The 26,864-nt window shown below is 36.5% G+C and overlaps 1 protein-coding gene across 29 annotated transcripts in view; it reads right to left on the reverse strand.

The window, feature by feature from the left end:
* ESRRG (estrogen related receptor gamma) overlaps positions 1-26,864 on the reverse strand; it is a 404,999-nt gene that overhangs the window by 118,977 nt on the left and 259,158 nt on the right. For all 29 annotated transcript variants that reach the window (XM_071739656.1, XM_071739667.1, XM_071739658.1 and 26 more), the window contains one exon: positions 5,408-5,823. In XM_071739656.1, the coding sequence (XP_071595757.1) occupies positions 5,408-5,823 (416 nt within the window). The remainder of the gene's footprint in view (positions 1-5,407; positions 5,824-26,864) is intronic.

Raw genomic sequence — 26,864 nt, forward strand, 5'->3', positions numbered from 1 at the left:
CTCTCTCGTTCTCAGATTTCAGTGTGTTTATATTTTATTGTCTCATCTTGTTTGGCTGCCATAGTTACACAATGACATTATGAAAGGATTAAAAACATGTTGGAAGGAACTAAAAATACTTGCTCATTAGTTTGGTTGGTCCATAAGCAGAGAGAAATCAGAGGGAAAGGGAAGGTATCTATCATTGCTTGCTTAAAATATTCTTTGAAAGAAATGCTGATGCAGACTTTCACTTATATAAGGAAGGTGAATGATTTAATCAGGTAATGATGGATTCAGGTGACATTTAGTGTTAGGTTCACTGGAGAGCTGCCATCTTCGCATCAGAGCCAAAGGTCACACATTATTGCACCAAGATGCAAGCCTCCACTGTATCTTTCTATAAAAAACTATAATCTTAGCTACCAGTAAAGATGCTGAAAAGCCATAAAATTGTACTTAATCTGCTTTCATTTCCTCCACAAAAACATTGCATGTTATTACACGAGCCAGGTTCGAGAGATTTAAATTAACCTTTGAAAGCCACTTCTGTCATGTACAACTTCAAATCAAACTCTACGTTGACAATTTTAAATGGCACAGTATCTGAATTTACGTAGCTATCTCTAACTTCCTGATTAAAACTGACAGATATTAAAAAAAATAATAATAATTCTGTAAAGTGTTTGTGCATTTAGATGAAATTGACTCAGTAATGGGTAAACAGCCTAAAGAGGGTTGAAAAACTTGAACACTAAAGGGATTAAAATCAACTTTGAGTAACCAAAAATGTGAAAAAACTACAAAGCAGTTTAAACTAGCTTCTAGTTTGCTCAGGCTTTGAAGGCCATATGAAATATATTTCTGCATAACCATACAGATGAAGTCTCCTAGATGATCAGCATAAGATGTGATGACAGACTTGGTCTAGTTCACATAGTACTCCCAGTAACACAAACAGTACTCCCAGGATGGACTATTTCCTGGTTTTGTTAGGAAAAGTGTACAGGCAACAGCTGTCAGGGATAAATCTCTTAAATCACAGAATCTTAGGATGTTTTGGTTGGAAAAGATATTGAAGATCAAGTCCAACCATTAACCTAGCATGCTGCCAAATTCACCACTAAACCATGTCTTTAAGCACCATATCTAAAGTGAGATCATGATTGCAGGGCTTCTTACTACCTACTGCTTTATTCCCTCTGCATATAAACAGAAGATTGCTACCTCAATATTGCTCATCCAACAATTATTCCTTAAAAAATAAATGTATAAACAAAAAATCAAAACACAAGAACTACAAGGAATATTGAATGGAAAATACTTCGGCTTTTGTGGGGAAAATTCAAACACTGTCCAAGGAAACAGTGAGGTCTAACAGTTTTGTAACAAACCTTAACAAGTAGGCAGCATATCAATACCTAGGCTCTTCACACTGCCTTTTCATGCTAGTTTAAAGAGTCCAAATATGACAGCCTGAAGATTTGGAATGACGAAGGAAGAAGGCTGTCTAGATGCAGGCTGTTATTTGAGATGAAGGCTAAAATAAAACAATATAATAATCTGTCTTTGATTCTCTAAGTCCTATCATCCTACTGAAATCAAAATAATATTTCAATTCACTAGCAGAAATGTTTAAGTAATTACGAATTATTAATGCAAAACGTGTATTTACTAGTCTTTATGACAACTGAGGAAGTAAAAATGAGAAATGTATTTACATTAAATATTCACTAAAAATATCCAGTAACCACATCACCTCTGTGCTAAAAACAAGACTTTGCAACCGGCTGACAACCAAAAATTCTTTTTTTCTATTTTAATGAAACCTTGGAGTTTTCAAGATAATACAGTGCACAGCAAAAACTGTGGAGAGACTCTGAAAATCAATGGACCTGTAACTATTTTTAGAGATTGCTATTTTCTGCTATCCCTGGTGTTAAGCCAGTTTTGGGGATATTTAGCTATGTGTGTGCTTCTTTGAGACATTTGCAACCACCCATTATGTGGGTGAAAAAAACTGAGAGCTGCAGCTGACTGAGTACTAGGCTGAGCAGAGACAACATCCAATTCTTGCATCCCTTTATGTCACAAGAGGGTGCAGAACATCACTAGATTCTACTATGACCTCAGAAGACACAAATTTTACATACTGAGTTGTTTTGTGGTGGGTTTTGTTGGTTTTGGGTTGGTTTTTTTTTTTACAAGTAATTTCTGGTTTCTTTTTTTTTTTTCTAATATTATTTATTTTTCTCATAATCTGTGCATTCTTTGCCATAGCCCCAAATGTATTTCTGTGCTATGTCAAAAATATATATTCAAAAAAGACAAAATTACTCCTTCTTGTAAGTCAAGACAAGGTTCGTTTAGTTTCTTTACATTCAAGAAAATTAGTGGGGATTGCAAAAGACTGGAAGAAAAGAGAAGAAATTTTATCAGCCAGGAACAGGCATTTTCTAGAATGAACTGCTGTCACCTGAAAGGGAATGATCATCCCCATTACTCCTGTCTCCTGTAAGGGGCTACTGGGTATCCTGTGATGCATTTCTGTCTCATGTAAGATGGTGGTGGTGTACAGACACTGTGCTACCTCTCTGAGCAGCTGCCTGTGGCTTTCACCTGCTGAGATTTCAAAAGACTCCTTTGAAATGGAAAGAACTGAAAGTCTCCCATTGACTTAGTGAAAAGGACATAAGGTCTGATGTGATCACAAGATGTGCTTCATAATGTAACTATCAGCCTATGTTGCCCTGAAGTCAGGCTCATGAGTTCAACAGGAGTGTCACTTGAGTGCTTCAAGTCTCAGCTAATTTAGTAAATCATGAATGATAAAAAAGAAAGCTTTGGGTAGTATCACTGAAGCTATAAATCACTATCACAGTTCAATTATTAGCATTTAAAATGTGCAATTCTTTGAACAAAGACATTATCCTAAAATAGGATACAGTTACAATAGTTGACTTTTAAGGAAGCCTGACTTGCTATGCCATATTTATACATTTCTTGGGGTTCGGTTTTTTCTGTTTTCTTCTTCTCTTATTTGCAGTTATGCAGTAATTAACTTATTTTGAAAACAAACAGAGAAAGATTGTGCTATGAACCAGAAAGTTAAATGATGGTACAGGAAAGAACAGCATCTAAGAAAACTGGGACTAAATTCTATCGTTTAGAGCAAACAAAAAAAGCAGAGGAATTATTCTTCATGCAAGCTTAAGTGTAGGATTTCAGGAGAAATGGAGAGAATCTTTTTCTTATATACTTTCTGTTACCTATCACAGTCCATAGTTTGATTCAGCAAAGGAAGCAGCTTCCACTGTTTTGGATGGTATCTGAAAACTCTTCAGTAGTTGTGTCAGTTAAGTCAGCATTGAAGATGCTACCATGACAATATGATGGTAACATACTTCCTATTCTTAGTTTCTTCATTATTGCTTTTCCATTCGATGCCTGGTTTTGCCTTACCACATCTTTTGTTTTGTCTTCACAGCACTGTGCCCTGCTGATGCAGCTCATGTTCTAACCCTAGTGAGACTTTTTGCACAGCTGCCAGTTCTAACTTGAGCTGCATGGCCAAGTCCAGGTTGCTTATCTGGAGAATGACGTCCTTGTCTTGTGCTTCCATGCCCAGAAAGTTGCTGTCTGTGATGTGGTGTAAAATTGCAGGCTACCTATTACTGCCAGAAGTCAACACTTTAATTAGTTAACATTTCTGTGGCATTTTTTCAGGCTCAAAAACAACGAAAATAATCGTGAATCAATTCTGTTCCTAGGACAGCTATCATATAGCAATTAAATGCCATTTACAAAAACAGATGCTAGTTGAAGTTGGTGCTTGAAGTTTAGCAACAACAAAATACAAAATACTTTAGTGGAATCATTTTTAGTTTTTATGAAAGCGTTCTTGAAGGTCAAGTGAAATCACCTACCTCTTTCTTTTTTCTTTTTTTTTTTTTTTAAACATTTTTTAAAACAAAGACTTGAAACAAGCATACTGATTCTGTATATGCACTCATTTTACATATAAACCCAAGCCACCAGGAATCTTCACAGATGTTTGTTTACGGGCTGCAAAAATTTGAACACTCAGGTCCATTAGAACAACTAATGTCTAATGTTTCTTTTTAGTGGTTGGATGGTCATCATAAAATGGGTACACCTCATGCTGATAGAAGGCCCAAATACCCCAATAGTAAAACAGACAAGAGGCGAATAAAATGGCCACTGCCTCAGCAACTGGTAAATTAAAATAACATTAATTAATTAATTAATTAATTTAATTAATTTTTATAATTAATTTATAATTAATTAATTTATTTATTTATTTATAATTAATTTTATAATTAAATCATAAATTCACATCTGGAAGTACTGTTTTTAAGAAATCTTGCCCAAGTGTTTCAGATTTTGGGTTATTTGAAATTATAAGTGGAAAATAACTTTAAGATTCTTATCATAGCTCACATTTATAAAGTACACGATCAGATTGCACTGTCTTCCCTGAGAATTCCAGGTGCTCAGCATCTATGAAAATCAAGCAGGTTTTATTGAGGAGCTTAAATTTGGACTGAGCAACCCAATTTCAGTTTCTGAAGTTTGAATTTAATTTAATGTGACACTATATTCCTGTACAGACCAAGCTTGGCCTCATGTTCTTTAAATAAAGCACCTTCAATTTTACTTGGAAGGATGATATCTAAATCAAAGTAGAAGACTATTTTATTTCCATTGGTTCTGAAGCATGCAAATTAACCCATTCCTACTAATGTATGCCAAAATATGTGGTGTATTTGTAACAGGCAGCAAGAGCAGATAAGCTGGGCAAAAAAAAAAGTGCTGGGCAGAGACCTAAGCTGCCAACCTACTCTAGTTAAAATATGACTTCACAGATATATGTTGAACCTGTTTATAGCCACTGTATGTCATACTGGTGAAATACCAGTCATTAATACACTGCACAAAGCACTTCATTCAAATTTTAAATGCACTGGTGCTTTAACAAAAATAAACAGATCTCTGTAACAGTTCAAGCATGGTAGTGGTATAACTAAGATCAAAACACAAACACAACCCCTGTGTGCCAGCCGTGAGGTACGTTCAAGAAGCATCTATGAAAACCTTCAGAAAACAAGTTTTCTTTGCAATACCCATTTATAGGAATCCATGAGAAATTCAAAGAAAACAAATCTGAATGTGTACTTGATGGTTCCAATGTTTTTCTGGTTTTCATAATCAAAATAAACACGGAAGTGGTCTTAACATGACAGACCAAACTCCCAGAGAAGCCCAACAGAGCTTTTTCACAAGTAGCATCTGTAGGATCAAACACTATGAAGAATGAAATGGTACACTCTGAAGTCCTAACAGGATTCAGTCACGGGCTGTACTAGTTCACTTTGAGTAAAAGAAAGAAGTTTAAAGAATAACCAACCTTGAATTGTCCTCTTGAAGAAAGCCTTGCAGGCCTCGCAAGAAGCCACTCCGTAGTGGTACCCTGACGCAATGTCACCACACACCAAACACAGTCTTTTGGGCATCGAGTTCAGCATATATTCACACTTGGTCTGTGAATCTTCAGCGATGGTACTGGAGCAGTCATCATACCGTTTCCTGACAGGCCCGTTGCCTCCAAGCCCTGTGGCAGAAGGGTAGAGGGGAGGCGAGTCCAGCCCATTCTGATGTCCATTCATGGTGGAACTGTAGCTCCCACTGGCGTCTGAGGAGCCACCAGGGCTGTGGTGGTTGATGCTGTCCGTCAGAGAGGCGGGGCTCGACGGTTCCGTCTTGATGTACGACGAACAGCTAGAATCAATGTGTCGATCTTTGCTTGACATTCTGCAGAGAAGCCTGTAGTGGGGAGAGAGAGAAAGAAGAACCTGTGTATTAGAGACAGTGCTCTTTAAGGCTGCTCTGGGAGGTTTAGGGACTGCACATCATTCATTCATTAGTCAATACCTCTTGTTCTACATGAAGGTAATCAGCATAAGGGCATGACAGAGCTCCAGACAGGCAGTAAACAAAAACTTTAAAAGAGACCAAATCCATCTGTTGTCCTCTCCAACTTGCTCTCTAGGCTATGTGTCAACATCACATCGGCACTAAATTGTGAACTTGTCATCTACAGAGTATAAATATTTTTAAAATCCTAGTAGATGACTTGGATATTACATGTCTTCTTTTTTTCCCTCAGTACTTTCTGTAAATTCCATCATTATCAGGAACAAAAATTTTCAAGTGTGACCACATAAATGTTCTGCACTACAATTAGTATCTGCCAAGGCATTTGACTGAAATACATATCCATCATCTATGGATCTGATCACAGAACTGAAGAGCAAGTCTCCAACAGTCCTTTCTTTCTTTTCTTCATTAATATTGCTTTATTATAGGTACAGCTATTTAGTAACAGAGTAGCACATCAACTGGGAACTCTAACAAATAATTAAGGCTGGACTCCCTTTTCACAAAATCTAAGTGAAATGATTCATCAGCTCTGGCTGCAATTACTTTCTAGCCATTATCCTCAGACTAACTAGTAATAACTATGCCACTATCCCATATATCTGCAGCTCTATAGGCTTTGACATTTTACTTGTTCCATTCTTGGATTTAAAAAAATATATTAGAGGAAATTTCAAATAGAACTTTTGTCTTACAGAAGGTGAGAGTCTGTCTTACTTCTCCGTTTGCACATTTTCAGATTAAGCATCTGAAAAAAAAACGTGTAACATTTCATCTGACAAATCAGTGCTTTCCACAGGGAAAAAATATCTTGTCTATTCCATCTTCAAGGGGATTTTTTTGGTTTGGTTTGGTTTTTTTAAACATACTTTAAGGAGGATAAAGGACCAAAACACTAATTAGAAAGTGCAGAATTATATATTATATCCATACTCTACAGATATGATTGAGACCACAGCAGCACATGGCTATTCAAAATTTCCTGAATTTTCAGAAGCTGCCAAGGTAGAGAAGACAGTTATGAGCATTTCTCTAGAAACATTTTCAGCCTAAAAGCAACTACCGTGTAAGCTGCTTACAGATTGGAGCTATAGATTCATGTTCTCGAAGTAAATGAATGAGTCCAGACAATTTTACTTAATGAATTTTCAGAAGTAATTTTGGAGATCCAATCTTTTACTTTTTCACCCTTTCATGTTAAAAAAAAAATAAAATCAATTTCTACTTCAAGATCTGAAATCAAATTCAGAAGTGGAAAACAGACATAAATGCAGAGTGTTGGCTTCCTTTCCAATGAGGGTAACTGAGATCAAAGCCTGACCCTTCATTAAAAATATCTGCTTAGGATGAGATTTACTCTAACACCAGTGCCCATTAATTTTACTTAGGACCTCTACATTGCTGTGATTTTTACTGAAAAATTGTATCGAAAACAAACAACACATGAATTTGGAACACAACTGGGTTGATGTAAAGAAATGTTACCCTACAAACTTCAAATCAATACTTCTTTAGGGAGGGGGAAAGAACAAGCTATCTGGTGTCAGCAAATACACCAAAGAAATGGGAAGGTTAAAGCCATGAAAATATCTTATTACATTGGACCACCTGCTTGTGTTGTCCTTTCCTCAAGAACTGGAGGGGGGGAAATCCCCTTGCCAGCCTGCAGTAGCATCTTCCTTTTCTTCTGCATCTGCTGCCTTGTAGCCGTCATTGTTAATGAGTGCTGTAATTAATACATAGCTCTCTCTTGTCTCTCTACTTGCACTCCAGGCAGACTTTTCTCAAGTCAACGTTTGAAAGAAAGAGGATTGGCACTGACTTACAGCAGCTCTGTGAATTCCTTTAAACTTAAGAGTGCTTACACCACCACTCCACTTATTACCTTATAATTACTGGACAGCTCTCACATACATTAACTTAGACTAGAGTTGGAAGTTATTAGGGTTCTAAAACATGGTGGCTCTCCATCTCTTTCTTTCTTTGACACTGAATTTTATATAGCTACAATTAAAAATATCGATTAACTCCCACATTCTACCAACTTGTTTTTTACATTATTTTTCTATACACTAAGGTCCCTTTATTGACTAAACAGGCACTTGGTCTTCTTTTCACCTCCCTGCTGCTCAGACTCGTCGCATGAAGCAAAATACAGCAGCAGGAGTCACTACCTACAGTATTTCATAACCACCTTGATGGCACTTTCTTGTCTAAACTCCCACTCGCTGCCTTTTTTTTTTTTCTAATTTGTGCAATAATGAGTTCAAATGTCACCCTTCCCAGAAAAACCACTTGCAATTAATTGTCAAAATGTGTGCATGTTCACAAGTTATAATCTCAGTTCTACAAACATTAAAATCTGATCACCAGTGCTGCTTAGGCTAAAGCCAGTCTGCTGATCCTTCTGAAGTAGCAGGTTCTGGTGCTAACCAAGACAGAGCTGCTTTTGGCCACAGATTAAACAGTACAAACAGGACGGGTGCATGCTGGCAAAGTCCAGATGTAGTTAAATCATTAAGCATTTCAAGCACAAGTGTAAACAACAGTCCCTGACTCTGGCAGCAAAAACTTCTCCAATCTCCCGAAGAAGGTGAACCAGAGACAAGGCTGGGTACTAGCTGTAGGTGGGCAGACACCTACTGCTTTCACTCCTTCGTTACTCTAACACAAGTGAATGAAAGTAATTCACAAGCCATCTTATATGGATGGCAGTTGGGACCACCATCAAATTATCATGCTGAACATTTGGAATAATGCCTAAGCTAGATCTCTGTAAAATCCCTCCCTCAGTTCCCTTCTAATAACTACTTAGCTTGTTACACTGAAGAATTCCTAGACACCACTGCATTACAGTCTAAAACTACTGTTGGAGCTTAATTCTCTCTTCCTCTCTGTGTCCGAAATTCTACAGCTCTATTATTCAAGCCTGAAATATTCACAACTATCTATAAATTCAATTGTCAGCCGGTGGGTTTTATTCTAGACCTCACTTCAATCTAAAATTAGAGGCACTAAAATTCACATTAAGTCTAAGAGGAATGTAGTGAATAATACGTTATTTCAAAAGAACACCTTTTTGTCAGAAAGAGCTATTTTCAAGATGATGGCTTTATCTGCATTCAAAGAGAATAAGCCGAATTCCACATTGTGCTGTTAATGCAAAATTTTTAGGTCACATTGGATTAATAAAAATCTAAATTTAGTTAAGGTTTATGAATAGAAATAACACATGTCATATAAAAACGTACAGTATTTATGTTAAAGCCTTGGTGGGGTTGTTTTTTTTCTATACTAGATTTTAAGTCAAATAAATGGCAGCTCCATTTGTGGTGGCCTGTTCTCAGGTAAGTTTTCTAGCAATTGTTTACTCTCAGTTAAACTTTCCTTTCAGTAACTGTAGAGAAAGTAACTAACTGGTCCCTAGAAGCATTTCCATGCCCATATTCATGAGAAACTACACAGGGTGCTGCAAGCCCCAAGTAATATGCAATATTACTCAAGTCCACATCTAGAGTGAATTTTCTTCAGTTTCTTTGTTTAAATAAGACCTGAAAAGTCACTGCTGGCAGAAAGACAGAATGACAAAGCACTTCAAAATGCAACTCCTGCTTTAATATGGTCTTAAACAATAATGAATAAATTGTAATGCCATGTGCTTATGAAAGGTTGAATATATTAAGAATTTATTAATGCAATCACATTCACATTTCCATCTACCTGCCACATTACTAATGATATTGACAGTGCTGACACTGGCTAAATCAGTATCAATATGCAAGTGGAGTGCAAAAATTAACTGCATCTGATTATAGTATATAGCCCTAAAAAAAAGAAAGCCTTCCCATTCAAGGCACTGAGAGCTTTTTATATTCTACCCATACATGCAATTGGTTCAGAAAGTTGCTTTTCCCTTATTATCAAAACCTAAAGGACAACAAAGGAATATGACAATACTTCACAATCCGTGAACAGGTTTCATGCTTACTTTTCAAGAAGTAAAAGCTCTGAGTACAGCATCATTTGCTATTTCAGAGCTGTGCTGGTGGTTTCAGTGAGAGTAATAATTATTCACAATAATGAGAGTGAGCACCTTTATTACGGACTCACAAAAAAGTCCACTTTTACCTGCTCAAGAGGTTTTTCTTTTCTTGAATACAGAACTATCTTATTTCCATAAAAGTCAGAATGGGTTGTTATAAGTTGACACTTTTAATGACAGCTACTACATGGGAGCATGAGCAAGGCAGGTGTTTTTATGCACGTAAGTACTTTTTACACTAACAGTGCAATCCATCTGATTTTTCTCCAGTACATTCCTCTAACTCACATGGATGTCAACCAGAAAGGTCTTAACTTATTTTCCTCATACTTTAACTATGAAAACCAATGTATGAAAGAAACTTTTGTTCTAGGTGACATAGTAAGTCTGTAGCAGAGTCAGGAACAGACTTGCCTTGACCATAGAAGACCACATTTCCTCCCTAATACTGTGCTTACTTTCAGTATTATTTTACAGATCTGTACCGAATTCAGTAGACAAAAAACAGTAGCATGTTCCAGTGTTCTCCCATACTCTGCTTCTCTGAATTTAAGAGGGAAAAAATGTTTGTGTGGAAGCAAACGAAAATGTTGCTTCTTACACCGATGCCCAAGGTGACAACTCAAGACTTTCACTGGGTCCTGTTGAAGAGCTGAGTAACAATTTCAGCCTAGCTGCTTTACACTGAGCATCTTTTTCTGCTTCAGATAATTGCACTCTAGTAAAGTGGCAAAATGTGAATAACTTCATAGGAAAATGGGCACCAGCTGCTATTGTCAGAGAATGGAGATGCTGAAGAAAAGGAAAGTGACTGAATGAAGTGTCATGTCAGAAATCAACAGTGCAACGTGTGATTTGAGAAAACATGACTACTTTACGGAGACAGGGTGTCATTATGGCATCACAGTAATACGATGCTTTGACAACTGCTGGGTCTAACATATCATCATTGCATTAAGGTGCACTGGCTTAGTTGGGGGAAGGAAAAGAAAGCTTTTCTTCTTTTAATAAGAAATATCATAAAGCCTGCTTGGTTAACCTAGTGGATGAGCTCACTGATTGCAAAGCATTGCTAATTTTGTCCCATGCAAGCACAAACAAAACTGCTATTACACATTAGATCTTCATTAATGAAAACGTGTGCAATCACCCTGTGCAAAACCGGAGAGGCTATGGTGGGATTTTTTGTTTGGAATTTTTTTAAAAACTAAATGTTGAATGTTTAATTGTCCTTTTATAAATTCTTCTTTCCTTTAGATTACCTTGAAACCTTCACCTCTTCACCTTTGGGTATGCAAAGCAAGGCAATGACTTTTTCCCAGAGCATGTCATAGCCAGTAGCAGCTGGAACAGAAGAAGTAATGTTTGAAACCTTCACATTGTTACCAACGGTGGCCTGAGTTTGCTGATGACTGCTAAGAGAGGATCCAGCTTCCCAAATGGTTATTATTGCTCTGTATGCAATCTACCAAGCTCTGCTAAAGGACCTTCTACTGCATGGCCATTTTTAGTTTAACAAAACAAGCCATTATCTGAGGCCCTTCACATTTGCACCTATTCTGAGAAGTTGCACTTAGTTTTTCTGTGCTGCTTTTAAAAAGCATATTTTTAAAGTGGATGACTTGCAACAACTGCAGACCCTCCAAAATGAGGCGGAATTATTTTAACCTACCTTCCAGTACATAAATATCCATCAATCCTTCCCCTTCTATTTCACATTGATTCCTTGTGCTTCCTGGTTGATAAACTTTGTTAACAAGGATGAAATGATCCTGAGATACCCCAATGTGTTGCAAATTATCATTGTTGACAGCTTCTACATTTAAGGATTACATCTGATGCAACAATGCATACTAGTGTCATTTATCTTTAGCTCATTTCCTTGGACCTATTTCAACTGAGGATGAGCATCTCTTGTTTATAGCTCTAAATACTCTAAGTGAGCAACTGGCAAATCAATAAAACTGTTAAATGCATAATAATACTGTGTAATTACTAACATGATGTTTTGCATAATTAACTGTCTGAGGTGTTCCCTCGTATAATGGATACCCAAGAGTATGGATAACATTTAAGCCTATAAAACACACCCCGTTTGTACGAACAGAAATTACGTTTAAAACTCTCATTCTAATAATCCAAATCAGGCTTCGGCACTATATGACAAAGCCTTCCGTTCCTGCCAAGTTTGAATCAACTCTTACGGAATTACTTCATAACTAACGTGATATTTCACTGATGATGACTATTACCCTGATTACTTGGAAGTAATGCAGTAATAGCAAAAATACACTTAGATTAAACAAACTACTGCCATTTAATCAATATTATTGAGACAAACTAAGTGTTTTAATAAGTCTGTATAGATGCACTAATGCTGGTTTAATTAAATGTCTCCTTAGACATGCACAAGCTCTGCAGCATACAGATCCTAAGGTTTGACAGACCGTAACATTACTCTTCTGAATTTAAAAGCTGAAGCACTTTTAGCTAACATAATTTAAATCTTTTCAGACTGCAAAATTATTATTCTTTACATCAGGCACACTTCTGGGAACAAAAAATAAACAGGGAAGAATATTCAAAGATCTTTCACTTCTGAGCCAAACCACCAGACATCTGAAGAGGTTCCAGCCCTCAGTAACACAGTTGTCCAATGCACACAATGTATGTCACTGCAATACTTAGAAAAGCAAACAAACAAAGAAACCCACCTCCAACTGAAAGGAAAAAAGAAAAAAAGATCATATCAAAAAAACAAAATGACCTTTATTTTTGAACAACAAATATGCCACTAGCTGTGTTATGCACTACTACTACTAGCAGGCCATCACCACATAAAGTTTCCTGCAGAAAGGATGGCTAGTTCAACAGATTCCATGTATTTATTTCGACTAGAAAAAGATACTTTTTATATGCTCTGGTATTTCAGGTTTCAAACACTGAAAAAAAAAAAAAAAAGAAAAAAAAAAAGAAAAAAGGAAGGTACTTAAGGCAACACAAGGATTAGATGGCATGTTAAATGAAGATCACTCTGAAATGCCTGAAAGTTCTACATAAATGTCTGGTTTTCTATTTTGTACATATATTATAGTCCTAATACAAGTTCAACCTCAGCAAATACTTCATATTCATACTTACTGTTTAAGGTTTCTCTTTTTCTCCTGTGTTTCTAGCATTTTTACAGTTAGAACATGGCTGCTGTTTATGTTTGTGAAGTTAGTCATATAATTAGTAAACCTTAATTTATCCTCTCTACTGGCTCCTAGCCTAATGTTACACGTATTTCTGTTGCTACAGTACTTAACACACCTCAAACTAGTCAGCTCTGCAGTGAGAGAAAACTAGAGAGCTGCAGCAACTCGCACCAAGACACTTCCCAGTCCCAAACAGTTCCAACCAGAAGTCTGTGATGTGACAGCCAAGACTCATCATATGAAAATCAGCATACTGATCAGGAAGAGTAAAATATTTATACTCTGTTTTCAAACTGCCAACTAACACTTTTAATTCATGTCACATGCTGGAAGATAGTAAAAACACTAATTAAGAAGTTAAGCATTTTCCTGTGATGGAACACATTTTCCTCGGGGTTATACTCCAGCAGTATCAGGTGGACTCCACCTGATGCTTCTATCCCCCAGACAGTAAAGTGTCAGGAGGAATCTAATTGTTAATTGGGAGGACTCTTTCTATTAAGAGAAATCATCTGGAACAGCAAAAGAATATTAAATGCTACATCCAGCTACTGATGGGATAAAAATACAAAACAACAAAATAAGTAAAGATTTATTCAAGAACATAACAGGCTTTCTAAAGAGGGATTATTCTGAAATGACTGCAGCATCAAAAGCTGTTACTTGCACCAGTCAGAAAGTCAGTACTACAGGTCAGAGACATGGCTGTCATTCATCACTTTCCAAAAGGAAAAAGAAGACAAAAGGATACCTTCAGTCTCAAGACTGAGTCAAAGCTTACATCATCAGATTTTTCAATTTCTAGCAGCAATTTCCTTCCAATGCTGAAAGACAGTGTGTAGGTGTGTGCACACTGTGTACCTGTCTCCCCTCCCAGCTGTCACTGATTTTCTGCAGATACGTAACAGGAGAGTTATAATTTGCCAGCCAAGCTTGGAAAAGTGATTAGAAAGAACACACCAGAAATAGTATCAGAGAGTGAGCGTCTTAAAAGACTCAAGACTAAAACTTATAAAGCAAGTGATCCTTCTGCCACCCCCTCACTCAGCTGGTTCCCAAGTGCACCCTGTCCTCCCTGCCACACACCATCAGTTTTAAATCCCCCCTGCACATACACACGCACACACAAGCACCAAAAAGCTATGTGGCGAGCTGGAAAATGACGTTTCCCTGCAATCAGTGTTTAAGTGAATGTTTGTCCCTGTGTGTTACACCATGCTGTCAGCTAGCAGCAGGGAGTCCTTGAGTTGTTACTACATTTGATTTGACTGCCAGTAGGAAGCTTTATTTCTACCAACTGTTAGTTGCCAGCTCTAAGAATCTTCTCTTACTTTGAGAGATGTTTATTTTATTATTATTTTTTTAGATATAGTCCATTACTTTCCTCTTTCACTCTGAAGACTTCTAGAGTATGGCAGAAGCACCTCTGGTATCTCTGTGCATCACAGCTGTCATTTCACTTGTTGCCTTAAAATGCAAAAAAGTAATTGTAAAAGTAATTTTATGTAAGTTGAGCCTGATGGATATCAGAAAAGTGAATTATATATCTGCACACCTGAATTAAGAGGTACAAAGATGCATATTTACATAAGCAAACAGAAGAAGGGGAATTTTATTCTGATCTTTTCCAAAAAAGGTAGGAGCAGAAACTGGAGAAACAGGTATTCTAAGAGAACCAGTGTGGATTTTCCTCCCAAGGATAGCGTTTGCTACCCAGCCCTTATTAGCTTTCCAGATGGAGTTTTCAGTAGGACTTTTTGTTTACCTTTTTATTATTCTATGTATATCCTGAAAAATTTCTCTTCTGCCAAACAAGATCCTGTAACTTCAACAGTTGTTTACAGTGCCTCCCTTTCCTACACAATAATGATAATTTTGATAATTAGGATCTAATTATAATGGATCTGACAACAACTTCCAACAGCAAAAAGCATCTTTAGAAAAATGAAAGCATATGTGTGAATAGTGCAGGGAGGCGGGGTGGGGGAGAGAAATGCATTCCTATGAGAACTCCGTCTGAATGGAAAAGTAATTAACACTAAAGAGCTAAAACTGTAATTAAAGAAAATTTCATTAAAGGCAGGCAGGTGATTCCACTTTCCTAAATATGACAAGGTGCTGTATAAAAATAAAATAGCAGCCGGTTTCAGTGAGTGAAGCAGGAACGTCATGTCTTTAACCAGATCAAATTCTCGAAATTGGCTGTCAAGACGGGATTGTTGTGATTTATACCCGTCTATCAAGCACATGAAAGAGAGAGACAGGAGAGGAAAAGAGGCAAGCTGCTGTCGCTTCCATTCGCAAAGCACCTTTAATTTCCACAGCACCATCTGTTACCAAATCTAATTCACATTCCCTCCTAATCTGGTTTAGTTCTGTAATACTAATTCTTCCACTACTCTCCTGAACACTGCTCTCAAGAAAAAGCTTTGGTTCCGGGTTGGTAAAAAATTGAGTATTATACAGTTAAGGTTCTGGTGACTTAAGTGAAGCATGCTGCCCATTAAAATGCACTCCTGGTAAAAGGCTTTTTTTCCAGTCAGTGCAGAGATACAGAATTGATCATGTTTGAAAAAAGTCATAGAAGGAGGAGGGGAGGGAAAAAGAAGGAGAGAGAAAAAGCGAAAAAAACAACTCCATAGCTGATGATAGGAAAGTAGGCTGTGGACATGAAAGCAGAGGTTGTTATAAAACACAACTGTTGTCAATTTTAGTCACTTTCAGTATTGGCTATAAAACCACTTTATCACAGTCTTGTATCTTACAAACTGTATTTTTGCTTAGGAAACTAGAAAAAGTGAAATGTAAGGTTCTACAACAGAAAGGATTTCTTTCAAACAATGAGATGCAGATGTCCATAAGAAAACAAAAGGGTAGGGACAAAAATTCAAAGTGATTTAAAACAGTGTCCTGAGTGCCAGCATTTCACCAAGTGTCATGGTCTTATTCTTCACTGTGTGATGATGACAAAATTCTAATCACCACTGTGGGACTTGAAAATGAAGTAAAGGAAAAGGCCTTCCCTGTGGCCTCAGACAGGTGGTCCTCTATTTACTGTGCATAACAATATTATGGTTTTATTTACAAATAATGTTTATGGTTTACTTATTGATTTTAACCCAGATAAACTGCATTTTCAGGGACTTCCCTCTTTTGGATGGGCAAAACAAGACAGAACAGTGAAAAGTTGCCTAATACTGCTCAGCAGGCCAATCTCTCAGCACAAAACAGAATCAAGGCTCTGGGGAATCCCAATCCAGTACATCTTCCATTTTTATTCTTTTTTTTTTTTCCATGGCTTTGATGATGCTTTGGAAGTCTGAACATTTACTTTTAAGAAAAGAGCTTGCCTTGAACTTCTATAAAATAGATCTTTGTTATTTTTAAATAAATAGTTTTTTCTACATGGGAAATTTATTTTAAGGCTAAATTAAATCTCTTCTTATTCCTACATTCAAGTGTTTATTTTCTTGTTAAAGTAATCCTAATTTCTTCATGTGTACCCTTCCCAAAAATAAAGCCTATGGCAAGAACAGCTTTAGCCAGCACAAAGGGTGATGTGTGAGCAATGTGTAGCTGTGAATAGCCCAAGGTTTTTATGGTGGGTTTTTTTTTTTCAAGGATTTGAAATGGAAGAGGCAAACAATAACAGGAAAAAAAAGACTCTGACAGAACCACAATGTTCTACAAAAAGGAGTGTGAGTTTTCATTATATGAAAGAGTAATGCATAAACAAATTCCTGGCAAAAGAAAAGATTACAAATTTATAACTGCTGTGAAAACATCCATCAATGGAGAGATGTCATTTCTGAAGAAGTTTCCTCTTTCAATATCACCGCTTGATTCACAAATTGCTTAAATCATCTAGATAATTTTATAAACAGTGTTGAGTTTATTATTTCAATGGGAAGAGTAGGTGAAATAATAAAATTAAATCTGTTCCGAGCATATCACATCTGTCATTCATTGTGGATTAAAACCTTGGGTAGAAGGGAGCAGACCCAGCAACTCTGAAGCTCTGCAAAATTCTAGTAGCTAACGGCTTATACCCCAACCCACCATGTGATTTCAGAGGGTATAAGGTGCTGATAACCCTGATATGCAAGATGCAAATGGATTACCTTAACCTGATGCACCCAAGTAAAACCACACTGACACTGAAGCCTCTGAGAGCACAGCAGTCCATATGGGGTTTTAATTTTTTTTTTTTTATCACTAAAACATTTGAGTGATATGCACAAAGGCTGTTAATGAAAAACATTTTTATTTCTACACTGTAAAGTCCCTTAACATTTGTAAATGAAAACCGTATGGAAAAAAATCCCAACCTCTTCCTTTGAATACTTAATCTGTGTTTATTTATTCATCTTAATTCTGGAAGCAATGAAAATTAAAAATAGGCAAAACTAACAGTTGAGTATGTTATTCGGGAATGGTCCTAACGGCCTAACTCATCACTCAGTGAGTAAATCAGAGGATTTGTAGAGGAAAAACCTATACATCTCACGTCTTTTTTGGTCTGTCTTGGATTTTAATGTGTGATTTTTACAAATAAATAAATAAAACTGCCTTTTCACAGTTCCTTTTTCTTCACATATTATGTGCAATTCAAACCTATTCATGCCACCGGGTTTACTTGTCACAGAGGTGCCTCTGGATATAAGCAGCAAAGGTCAGCAAGCAATGTCTTTCACTTTTCAGATGTTTGCATGATTCCAGCAAGTTTGCAGGATGAGATTCTTACACAGTCCTGATACTTTTTCTACTATTTTATCTTCTGCCTTCTATTTGGTGGGAGAAAAAAGGAGAAAAGAAGGAAATTCGGCAAATTTCAGAAAAGTTGTCTAATATAATAAATGTGTATCAGCCCAATTACTACATTCAAAACCTGACTGTTTCTACTTGCAATTATAAAACAACCATATCAATGTGATGCAATTATTACATGCTGAACCTGTGCCCATCTCTTCTCTAAGAACTCACTGAGAGAACTGTCTGAGGAAAGCTTTACAGAAACAGATCAGCATTAATTATTCTATATTCCAGACTGCAAATTTCAGCTGTACTTTAATGACAGACTTGCTTCAATCATTCTGACAATATAAAGTTTGGATCAAGTATTTGCTTCTTCTACATCTAAGAGTTCTACCTAGGCTGGCCATCCTTGGGTAAACAATGAAAGACTGGTGTGAAGAGAGAACTGCATTCCTCTATTAAACTAAACACACACAGTTGACCCTGCCAAGTTCTGTGCATTGCTAGATTTAGCACAAGTTCAGGCTGCTCAGCAAACTGAGTATCAGCCTAGAATATACATCAGATCTGCTCCTCTCCTCCACTCATTCTTTATGCAGCAGAGAGTCTAACAGCAACTGAGTCTTTATATTGCCATCGCTTCATGGAATCAATAGCCTGGACTTAAAAAATAAATTATGAGCAACTAAGATAACACCATATATCCAAAACTTTAACTGTATATAGTTGGAAGCTTAATAAGCTGAGGGTGTTTGTGGAGATCAGCATTAACACCTAGAGGAGGCCACTCTCATATAGCTGTTTGTGGAGATCAGCATTAACACCTAGAGGAGGCCACTCTCATCTACCCCTAGATGGCTGTGTATCAAACATACTGTCAAACCCAAAATGGGACATCAACTGAAACATCTGTCATAGGACAACATATACTGATAGTCAAATGATGATGTGGGATTGCCTGACTGTACATTATATGGGCATGGTTATCCTACAGGTTGTATTAAATATGAGAGCCTAAGATTTATGTTATGGGTGATAAGGCCAAGAATGCTGTAAAAGCGAAAAAATATGGCAACAGTATGCAGTACATCACTACTAGGACAATTATTTATATAAAAAATTCCCATTCTTAGACTTCCAACATGTAGGAATAAAATCCATATATTCAAAGAAGACATAATAATAATCTGTCAGCTTGTGGTGGTGGATATGTTTTTAATCCAAATGTCCACAGTCTCCAGTCTAAAGTGTCATAAAGGGATACAAAAAATTGAATTTTCCTTTCATAATTCTTTAAGTTGAAAGGAAAAAACACAGAAGCATGGTAAGTGGCTCATTCCAGTGGACAGATGGACAGGCAGCAGTAAAATATTTGAATAAACGGCACTTCCCTAATGCTATTTGCACTTGTTAAACACTACAACTCAAGAGACAGGTAAGGTATTCCTTCCTTTGACTTTTCAAGTATACCCCTATATAATCTAAGTTATATTCCATACAATGAGGGATTGCTATAAAGACTACGAAATGTGTTGCACTATTTAACTGTCATTTGAAAGGAATTTTGCACAAACTAGCAGAAAAACACTACTTCTCATGCATTTTAGTGACTTGAGGTACTTGCCCACAAAGGTCTGATACTGGGAGTATCTGTACTGTATATTTTAGTTTCTGAAAATCCACTCTCTATCGCAGAACCCTGGCAGAAATTTAACAAACCTATCAGTAAAATTACACAGCCAAATCCTGTCCCTTCCAGCCATCACACAAACAAAAGGCCAGGTACATTTGCCCCACCTACATCACCACAGTCTTCCCTCACCTACAGTCATCCAGGGGTAAAAACAACAAAGAAATTTAACTAAGTTAATTTTAAGTGTTGAAACGTAGGCAGACTGCACAGTTATTTTATTTTAAAAGATCTTCATTTTCCCATCTGTGTTATGGCAATTTTATTACACATTCGGCAAATTTACAGTAACAAGATGTTCCCCTGACAAATTAATCACTTTCCAAGCATTTTATCATATAAATAAAATATCACCTCAAGAGAGAAAATCAGCTCAATCAGTTGATTTAACCCATCTTTCGGGGAACTCGTCTGAAACAGATTGAGCGCATTTTTTTCTGAAGAGGGACTGTGCACACATCCTCCTGGATTCCCAGCTCATATGGTGAGGTTTTTCCAAAAGAAAATGTTTAAGACTAGCTGATAGGATGTAAGACTTACTGGAATACTACACTGCTACAGTGACAGACCTCCATTTGCAAAAGAGACTCATTTAGAAGTTGGTATGGTGTTTTAAGTGAGGAACCTCTCCCCTTAGATCAAGGATAACTATTTCTACAACATTTATTTGGTGTTTTGAAATAATCTTAAGATAAAAATCAACTATGTGTATTTTTTTCAATAATCTGCTCCAATCTTTTAAGAATTTCACAGCAAAATAACACATGTAAAACCTCACAAATTTTGCGGTTAATCAAGCCTTCGGTTTTTTGCTTTGCTTTTTAAAACTTCCCCAGTGTTTTCTATTCATATTGGAAAGCAAATTGTATTTTTACAAAAAATAAGAGAATGGCAACATTAGTGATGCAATCTATGAACAGCAGAGAAGTGGGTTCAGCTCAAGTTCTCCCCAACTAATCCTTAAAACAACTCACTCTCTTTGGGGAGAGATTCTGTCACTGAAGCAATTTAATCTCCATGCCATTTAACCTCTCTCCCTCTACCCTGCTCCCCCCCTTCTCCTTTACATTCAGAGACTGTCAACAACAACTACAGAAAAGAACAAGAAGGACTACACCTGTTTATGTTGCTAGAACCTAAAGTTGTTAAAGCAAAAAAAAAAAAAAAAAAAAAAAAAAAGTAGCCAGATTTGTTATTTTTTATGTTTAGTTCATAGCATTTTTTATTTATTCCAAAACTAAAGAAATACAACAGCAAATCACCCTTTTGCCAGAAGAACCACCCCCCCAGACACAGATAAACAATTCTTGCAACATGACTATACTCTTCAGTAAGATTTTACAATATTCTCAGCCACAAAGTTGTGGGTGCCAAGAAGAGAATTCACACATCTAGACAGCCTTTGCATCCCCTCTACTCTGTCAGCAAAATACCAACTATACTTCCCCAAATAGCAACACATGAATGATGCATAAAACACCACCATTCACTAATCTACAAGGATGAAAACTGTAAGCTTTATGGAACACTAGTAAATAACAACATAAATGCTAGCATTTGCTACCAAGACCATTTAATTAGTAATGCTGAAAATAGTCATATTACTACTACAAGGCATCAGTATTAAAAGCTGCAAACTAGGCACAACCCTGAATGGCTTAAGCACTATCAATAAAGAATATTTAGCTGAACAAATTTACATACAAAGCTCCACATCCTACATGTATAGCTGATCTGCTAAAAGGAGATGCTTTTTAAAAAACTGACTCTCAGAAGTCATTGAACAAAAGAAAGAATTCTGACCACAGATCAGCAACTTCAGATCTTTAAACGGATGCTGAAAATTAAAACAAAAAAAACCAACAACAAAACAAACAGAAAACAAAAACACACATTAGAAAATTAATTGTACTACTTCTGAATCTTACTCTTTTCTATATTGTGAAAATCTAAATATTTGTTGTGCAAAATACAAGTGAATGGGGCTAACTGGGAAGGGTTTATTAGCCACTGACCTGCCCCTCAGAGTACTTAGGCAGGAAACTTACTGTATCAAGTAACTTAGACATGAAAGCTTTGCAGCATCAAGTCCCAAAAAGTAGTGTTTCATTAAGAAGCAGCTTCTTCAGCTTTCAAGAGAAAAAAGGGCACCATAAACATAAAGTATGTGTTGTGGGATGCTTGCATCTTTCTTTGGAATGTAAACAATGAAAAGAATTATTTTTTCATATTCTAAATAATGTATATTGTTAGAACACTTGGGAGTAGCAGGAACCTGAAGTCAAAGGAAGATACCCTCTTCTCAACCAGTACACACAAATTAAACATTCTTTACCTAGGCATAGCTGAAAGCTGTGCCTTTCTTGGGCATGACATCTGAAGTTCAAACACCATGATGAGAGTAAGCACAGGGAGAAGATACTACTTGGTTCTCCACTTACATCTTTAAAATTGAACAAAATTCATGGAGTTTGAGTGACATCAGAATACAATTTTGAATCCAGCATCTTTCTAGATACTGAAGAACCAGACACCACTACAGTGTACTATGGAAGCAGATGATCTTGACTCCATGCAAACACACAATTGCTTTAAAGATTCAGGTCGCCTGCTTACAGGATCTCACCAACAATTTATAAAACTTCTGCAATGTTTAAACCAAAGCATAACAATATACAGCCATTCACAAAAGGAAGGACAAATGTTGCAGTCTTTACATAGGGCAGGAAGTTCCAGGATGAAATACAACCTCAAGAGAATGTTGGGTGTTCCTTATTTAACCCAAATTCCTAGATACATCAACTTATACTGGCAATATTTAATTAAGGCAAAGTGTCTTCATTTGGTACTTTTTTCACAGCTTGCTGGTGGACATCAAAAATTCTGGACATGGCATTCCAATGCTTTGGACTAAATGTTTGAGATACATAGAATTCCTTCAGCTGGCTTTTAAGTAACAAATTAAACTCTTCTTTTGAAAGTCATGCCCTTGCAGTTCTGAAGTAGCCACTAATCTTTTTATATACCATAAAATGTTTTCATCTTTTTTTCCCCTGCAATTGTTTCCTGAGTCACTGCACAACATACACTGTACTCCTATAATCATTTAACAGTGGAGTTAATCTACAGGAAGAACAAGAACTAAAGAACGTAGAGCTTAAATTACTTTCAAAGGTTAAATTAATCTTAATCTAATGGGGGGATCACATAACTTTGAGGATCACATTTTAGAGGAAATGGATATTCACACTGACTCGGATACTTTAAAGTAGTCTCTTGTTATCTCAAATTCTGCAAAAAAAAACCCCCTCTTCATTCTGAGGAAGATATAGGACACAGAACCTTTTAATTTGAAAAATGACAAAGTGGATTATTGGTTTGTTACACGTGCCAGTAGGGTGATCCATTACCATGGACATTCTACTGCAAGTACACCATGTCACCTTAATAGTAGCTAGAGCTTTATTGGCTTAAAAAAAAAAGACAAAAACAAAACAAAAAACTAAAAAGGGTTTTGCATGTGAATTGAACTAAATAGGTTTGACATGGACTAACCTTAAAAAAATCCAATCCACTCAAATCCCTTTAAAGGCCGAAGCTGAATTTCATGCAAATCTTAGAGAAGTAGCCAGGCTGTTGGGATTTCAAGATACTGCACCCCTTTCATCTGTGGATCTAAAACCAGGCAAAACAATGACACAAAACCCTCCCAAAATTTCAAGGATTCCTCTTAGGATTATTCCTAGTTTTATTTGGCTCAGGAAACCTTGACATTTAAAATTTGAAAGCAATAAGAATATGACATATCAAAATGTGAAGCCAGTCCCTTATTTTTTTAAATACAGCACTAGACTGGTGCTTCACTCACTTAAAATGAAAACTGGTATGACACCACTATTATTAAAATGCATAAAACAGAATGATGCAAATTAAATTCCTTTGCACCAGTGATTTTTATCTTTTCTAACAATATTTAGATTTTACCAATAGATCCACCATAGTCTAAACCTCCTGGTGGTCATTTTGAAATTTAAGCAAGCAATTTTAAAATAAGCCTATTTGTATTTTCAAGACCACTGCAACAATATGAAATTCTGTTTGTACAGCCACATTAAAAATATCTGAAATAAGTGTTCTGTGTATGCTTATGTAGGGAGAAAAGCACATATAAATTTGCTTGTGTAACAATATATACACTGACAGCTGGAAAATCATTTGTTTGATGACTGGTTTTAATCCTCACCTTATAAACACACGGGGAAACGGGGGAAAAAAATTGTCAGCTGCTTTTCCTCTTAGAATAAATTACAGATGTCTACAAAAGTAACTAACTATAACCAAATCAAAACCACAGTGTGTATAAAGCCCTGACTACGCAAAGCAGTTATAAATTCTTGGTTAACAAAGGGCACAGAAAGCCCTTAAAGGAAATATTTTATTTCTGCTAAATTAATACCTAAAAGCATTACATTTCATCAGTTTCACTTAGGTTTAAAGTCCCCAAAGATTCTCCTCCTGAAACTGGCTGTATTTTATGTGCAAACCAGGCTGAGAGCTATCTAAATCTAGATAAAACTCATTGGCTTGTAATCTTCACAATGATCTATACATCTAAATCTATATGCAAATCAAATGCTCTCATGCATTAACACATTCCAAAGCATCTAGTAGTAAGACAGTGCTTTCTCCTTCTCACAACCGCCCTCCCTTTGCTCCTCTCCCCCCTCTTTATTTACACTGGCTACCTAAATAATTCACACTGCCTTCTTTTCAGCCTCAATGTTCTTCTGTTGAAGCCTGCAATGAGCTATTGCAGTAACCAGATGGACACACGAATGCAGCAGGTGGGACAGATGGCAGCCTGCCCTGTCTGACGCTGGCTGCCTCAGCCTGGACTGCCTTTTCCTTCCAGGTACATTATCATCAGTGTAGCAGAAAGCAGTACACAGAGGAAAAAAACCTTTTACATACCATACTATATGAGTTACTTACATAAATGACCAGATGCTTATCTGCTTTTTCTAAACCAAAATGCAATTTACTCAGAGTGAAGAAGCATTTCCCACTTCCCTTGAAGAAGTCATCTCTATTCTACAGCAAGCCCCCAAGTGGTGCACATAAAACAAAATATGCCTGAGATCTTATCAAGATCTTAAAAAAATCATGACTTCACTAAATTTTTTACAGAGTTTCCAAATATCTCTACCCTTTCACAGGTAACTGGAAGCAAAAACTGGAATACACATTTTAATCAAGAACACATAGAAATGAGAAAAAAAAAAAATCTGGGGACAAGTAGCAGAGCTTGATGGGCATCACTATCACTGTACCATAGAAGTTAGTCTTTCATACAACATACATTGCTGTCCAAATAAGCAGAAGTGATTAACTTCATACTCTTTTCAAATCAGTAGGCAACTAATTCAGTGTATTAAGGTGTTCAGTGTTTCAAGGACAATCCTAAAAAATCATACTGAAAAATGGTATTAGATGTAAGCAGTCAGCTAGGTGCTCTGTGCAATCCTATATTACCCAGCTCTGTCTGGCCAAACTCTTCTCCCACAGTGTTGCTCTCTGGCCTGTTGTCTCCCTTTCACTGGACTTTACCTCCTTTTCATTAAATGCATTTTCTCTAAACTGACACAGAGGAAACCACCCACCTCTCCCTCAGATGCCAAGTAAATTTCTGATTAAAAAATCCCTACAGCCTTGTTAGTCTGCACATAATGCTTTTATTTTAAATTAAAAATACAAAACCACACACAAATTTTATGCAACTCTATAGCCACACATACAGAATTGCAGGTTGCACTTGCCATATTACAAACTATGTTGTGCCCTTTTTTGCAGTTTTTATGAACTGCTTGTACTTGTAGTCAAAGATCTTGAATAGGAACTACCTATATTTTTACACACTGTACACCACAGTAGCATGACAAGGCCCTCCATATACTACCAAAAATACTAAATAATAATTGAGTAAATCATAATGAAGTAATTAGCAATTACACTCAAAAAGTCTGTATCAGAAAGTCTTTATCAGAATAAGCAATTAGACAACGTTGAAGGTAGAAGAAAAAGTCAAGATATGTTCTGTGTTAAGATTCTGCTCCCTCTGAGCACACTGGTATAACAGGAAAAAGGAAATGACTGTAAATAAACCTGTATGGGTAAAGGAGGACTGGTCCAAACTGGTACCTAAAGCCTGCAACAAACATGAACTTATCTCTTCAAAGATTTAAACACACAGTAGGGACTCTAATAATAACAATAAACATATTAATTTAGCATCTAGTTTCATCTGCCCCAAGGAGAAGACATGCAGTATTATCAAAAAGGTTATTCTTGTATATATCTGACCTATCAGAAGCCAGGAATTACAGAAAAAAAACCTCAAGGGAAAGACTGCCTTCATGTGATTACCGGGCTGATTTTGAGGCCAGAGAGGTTAAGTACATCAGATAAACTTTGGATAAGCAGCACAACTTCTGTATGCTTATGTGTTCTAACTGAAAATCCTGGACTTCAAGATTTTATGTTGCCACTTCTCAGAATAAAAGATGGGGGAGGAAAAAATAAAAAAATTTAAAAAAAAAAGGAAGCATCAAAGATCATACATGCAAACTGACAAAATTTTGCAATAGATTTTAGTACCAGCAACTTCTACAAATGGTGCACTATGAACTGCTAGCCTCGGAGAAGCATTTCAAGTTGTAGGAACTAGTCCAGAACATCACAAAACAAGAGTAAAAGCAGTGTACTTTACAGTAAATTGACAAATGCTACCATGCAACTCATTATTTCACTATGATGACCTAGGCTGTTTTCTCAACAATATAGGAACAGAACTCTGAACATGCAGGAACACCCCCTAAAAATAAACCTCTGAGCCAATGCCAGGTTGTCACAACAGGAACACACACACACGACTGGGACAGCAATCACAGAACCAAACTTGGATTCTAAAAGTGTATTTTATCAATAAACTTGCTTCACTACTGCTAAAAAGCTAATACAATGAAAAATCAGTATTTCTGAAGCCTCCTGCTTTCATCAGAAACACTCATGATTGAAATCAGTCATGTATATTCCTAGCATTGAAAACTCTGTATTTAGCTGTATGTGGGGAAAAAAAAGACTTAAATCATTCTTATTGTTAGGTCACAAGACTAATACAAAGTTATTTCTGGTTTAGATATATTTTCACAGTTATTATTTGAAATTAATTGCTTTGAATGGCTTT

Source organism: Heliangelus exortis, chromosome 3, assembly GCF_036169615.1.
Source record: "Heliangelus exortis chromosome 3, bHelExo1.hap1, whole genome shotgun sequence".
In the NCBI taxonomy this organism is placed as follows: domain Eukaryota; kingdom Metazoa; phylum Chordata; class Aves; order Apodiformes; family Trochilidae; genus Heliangelus; species Heliangelus exortis.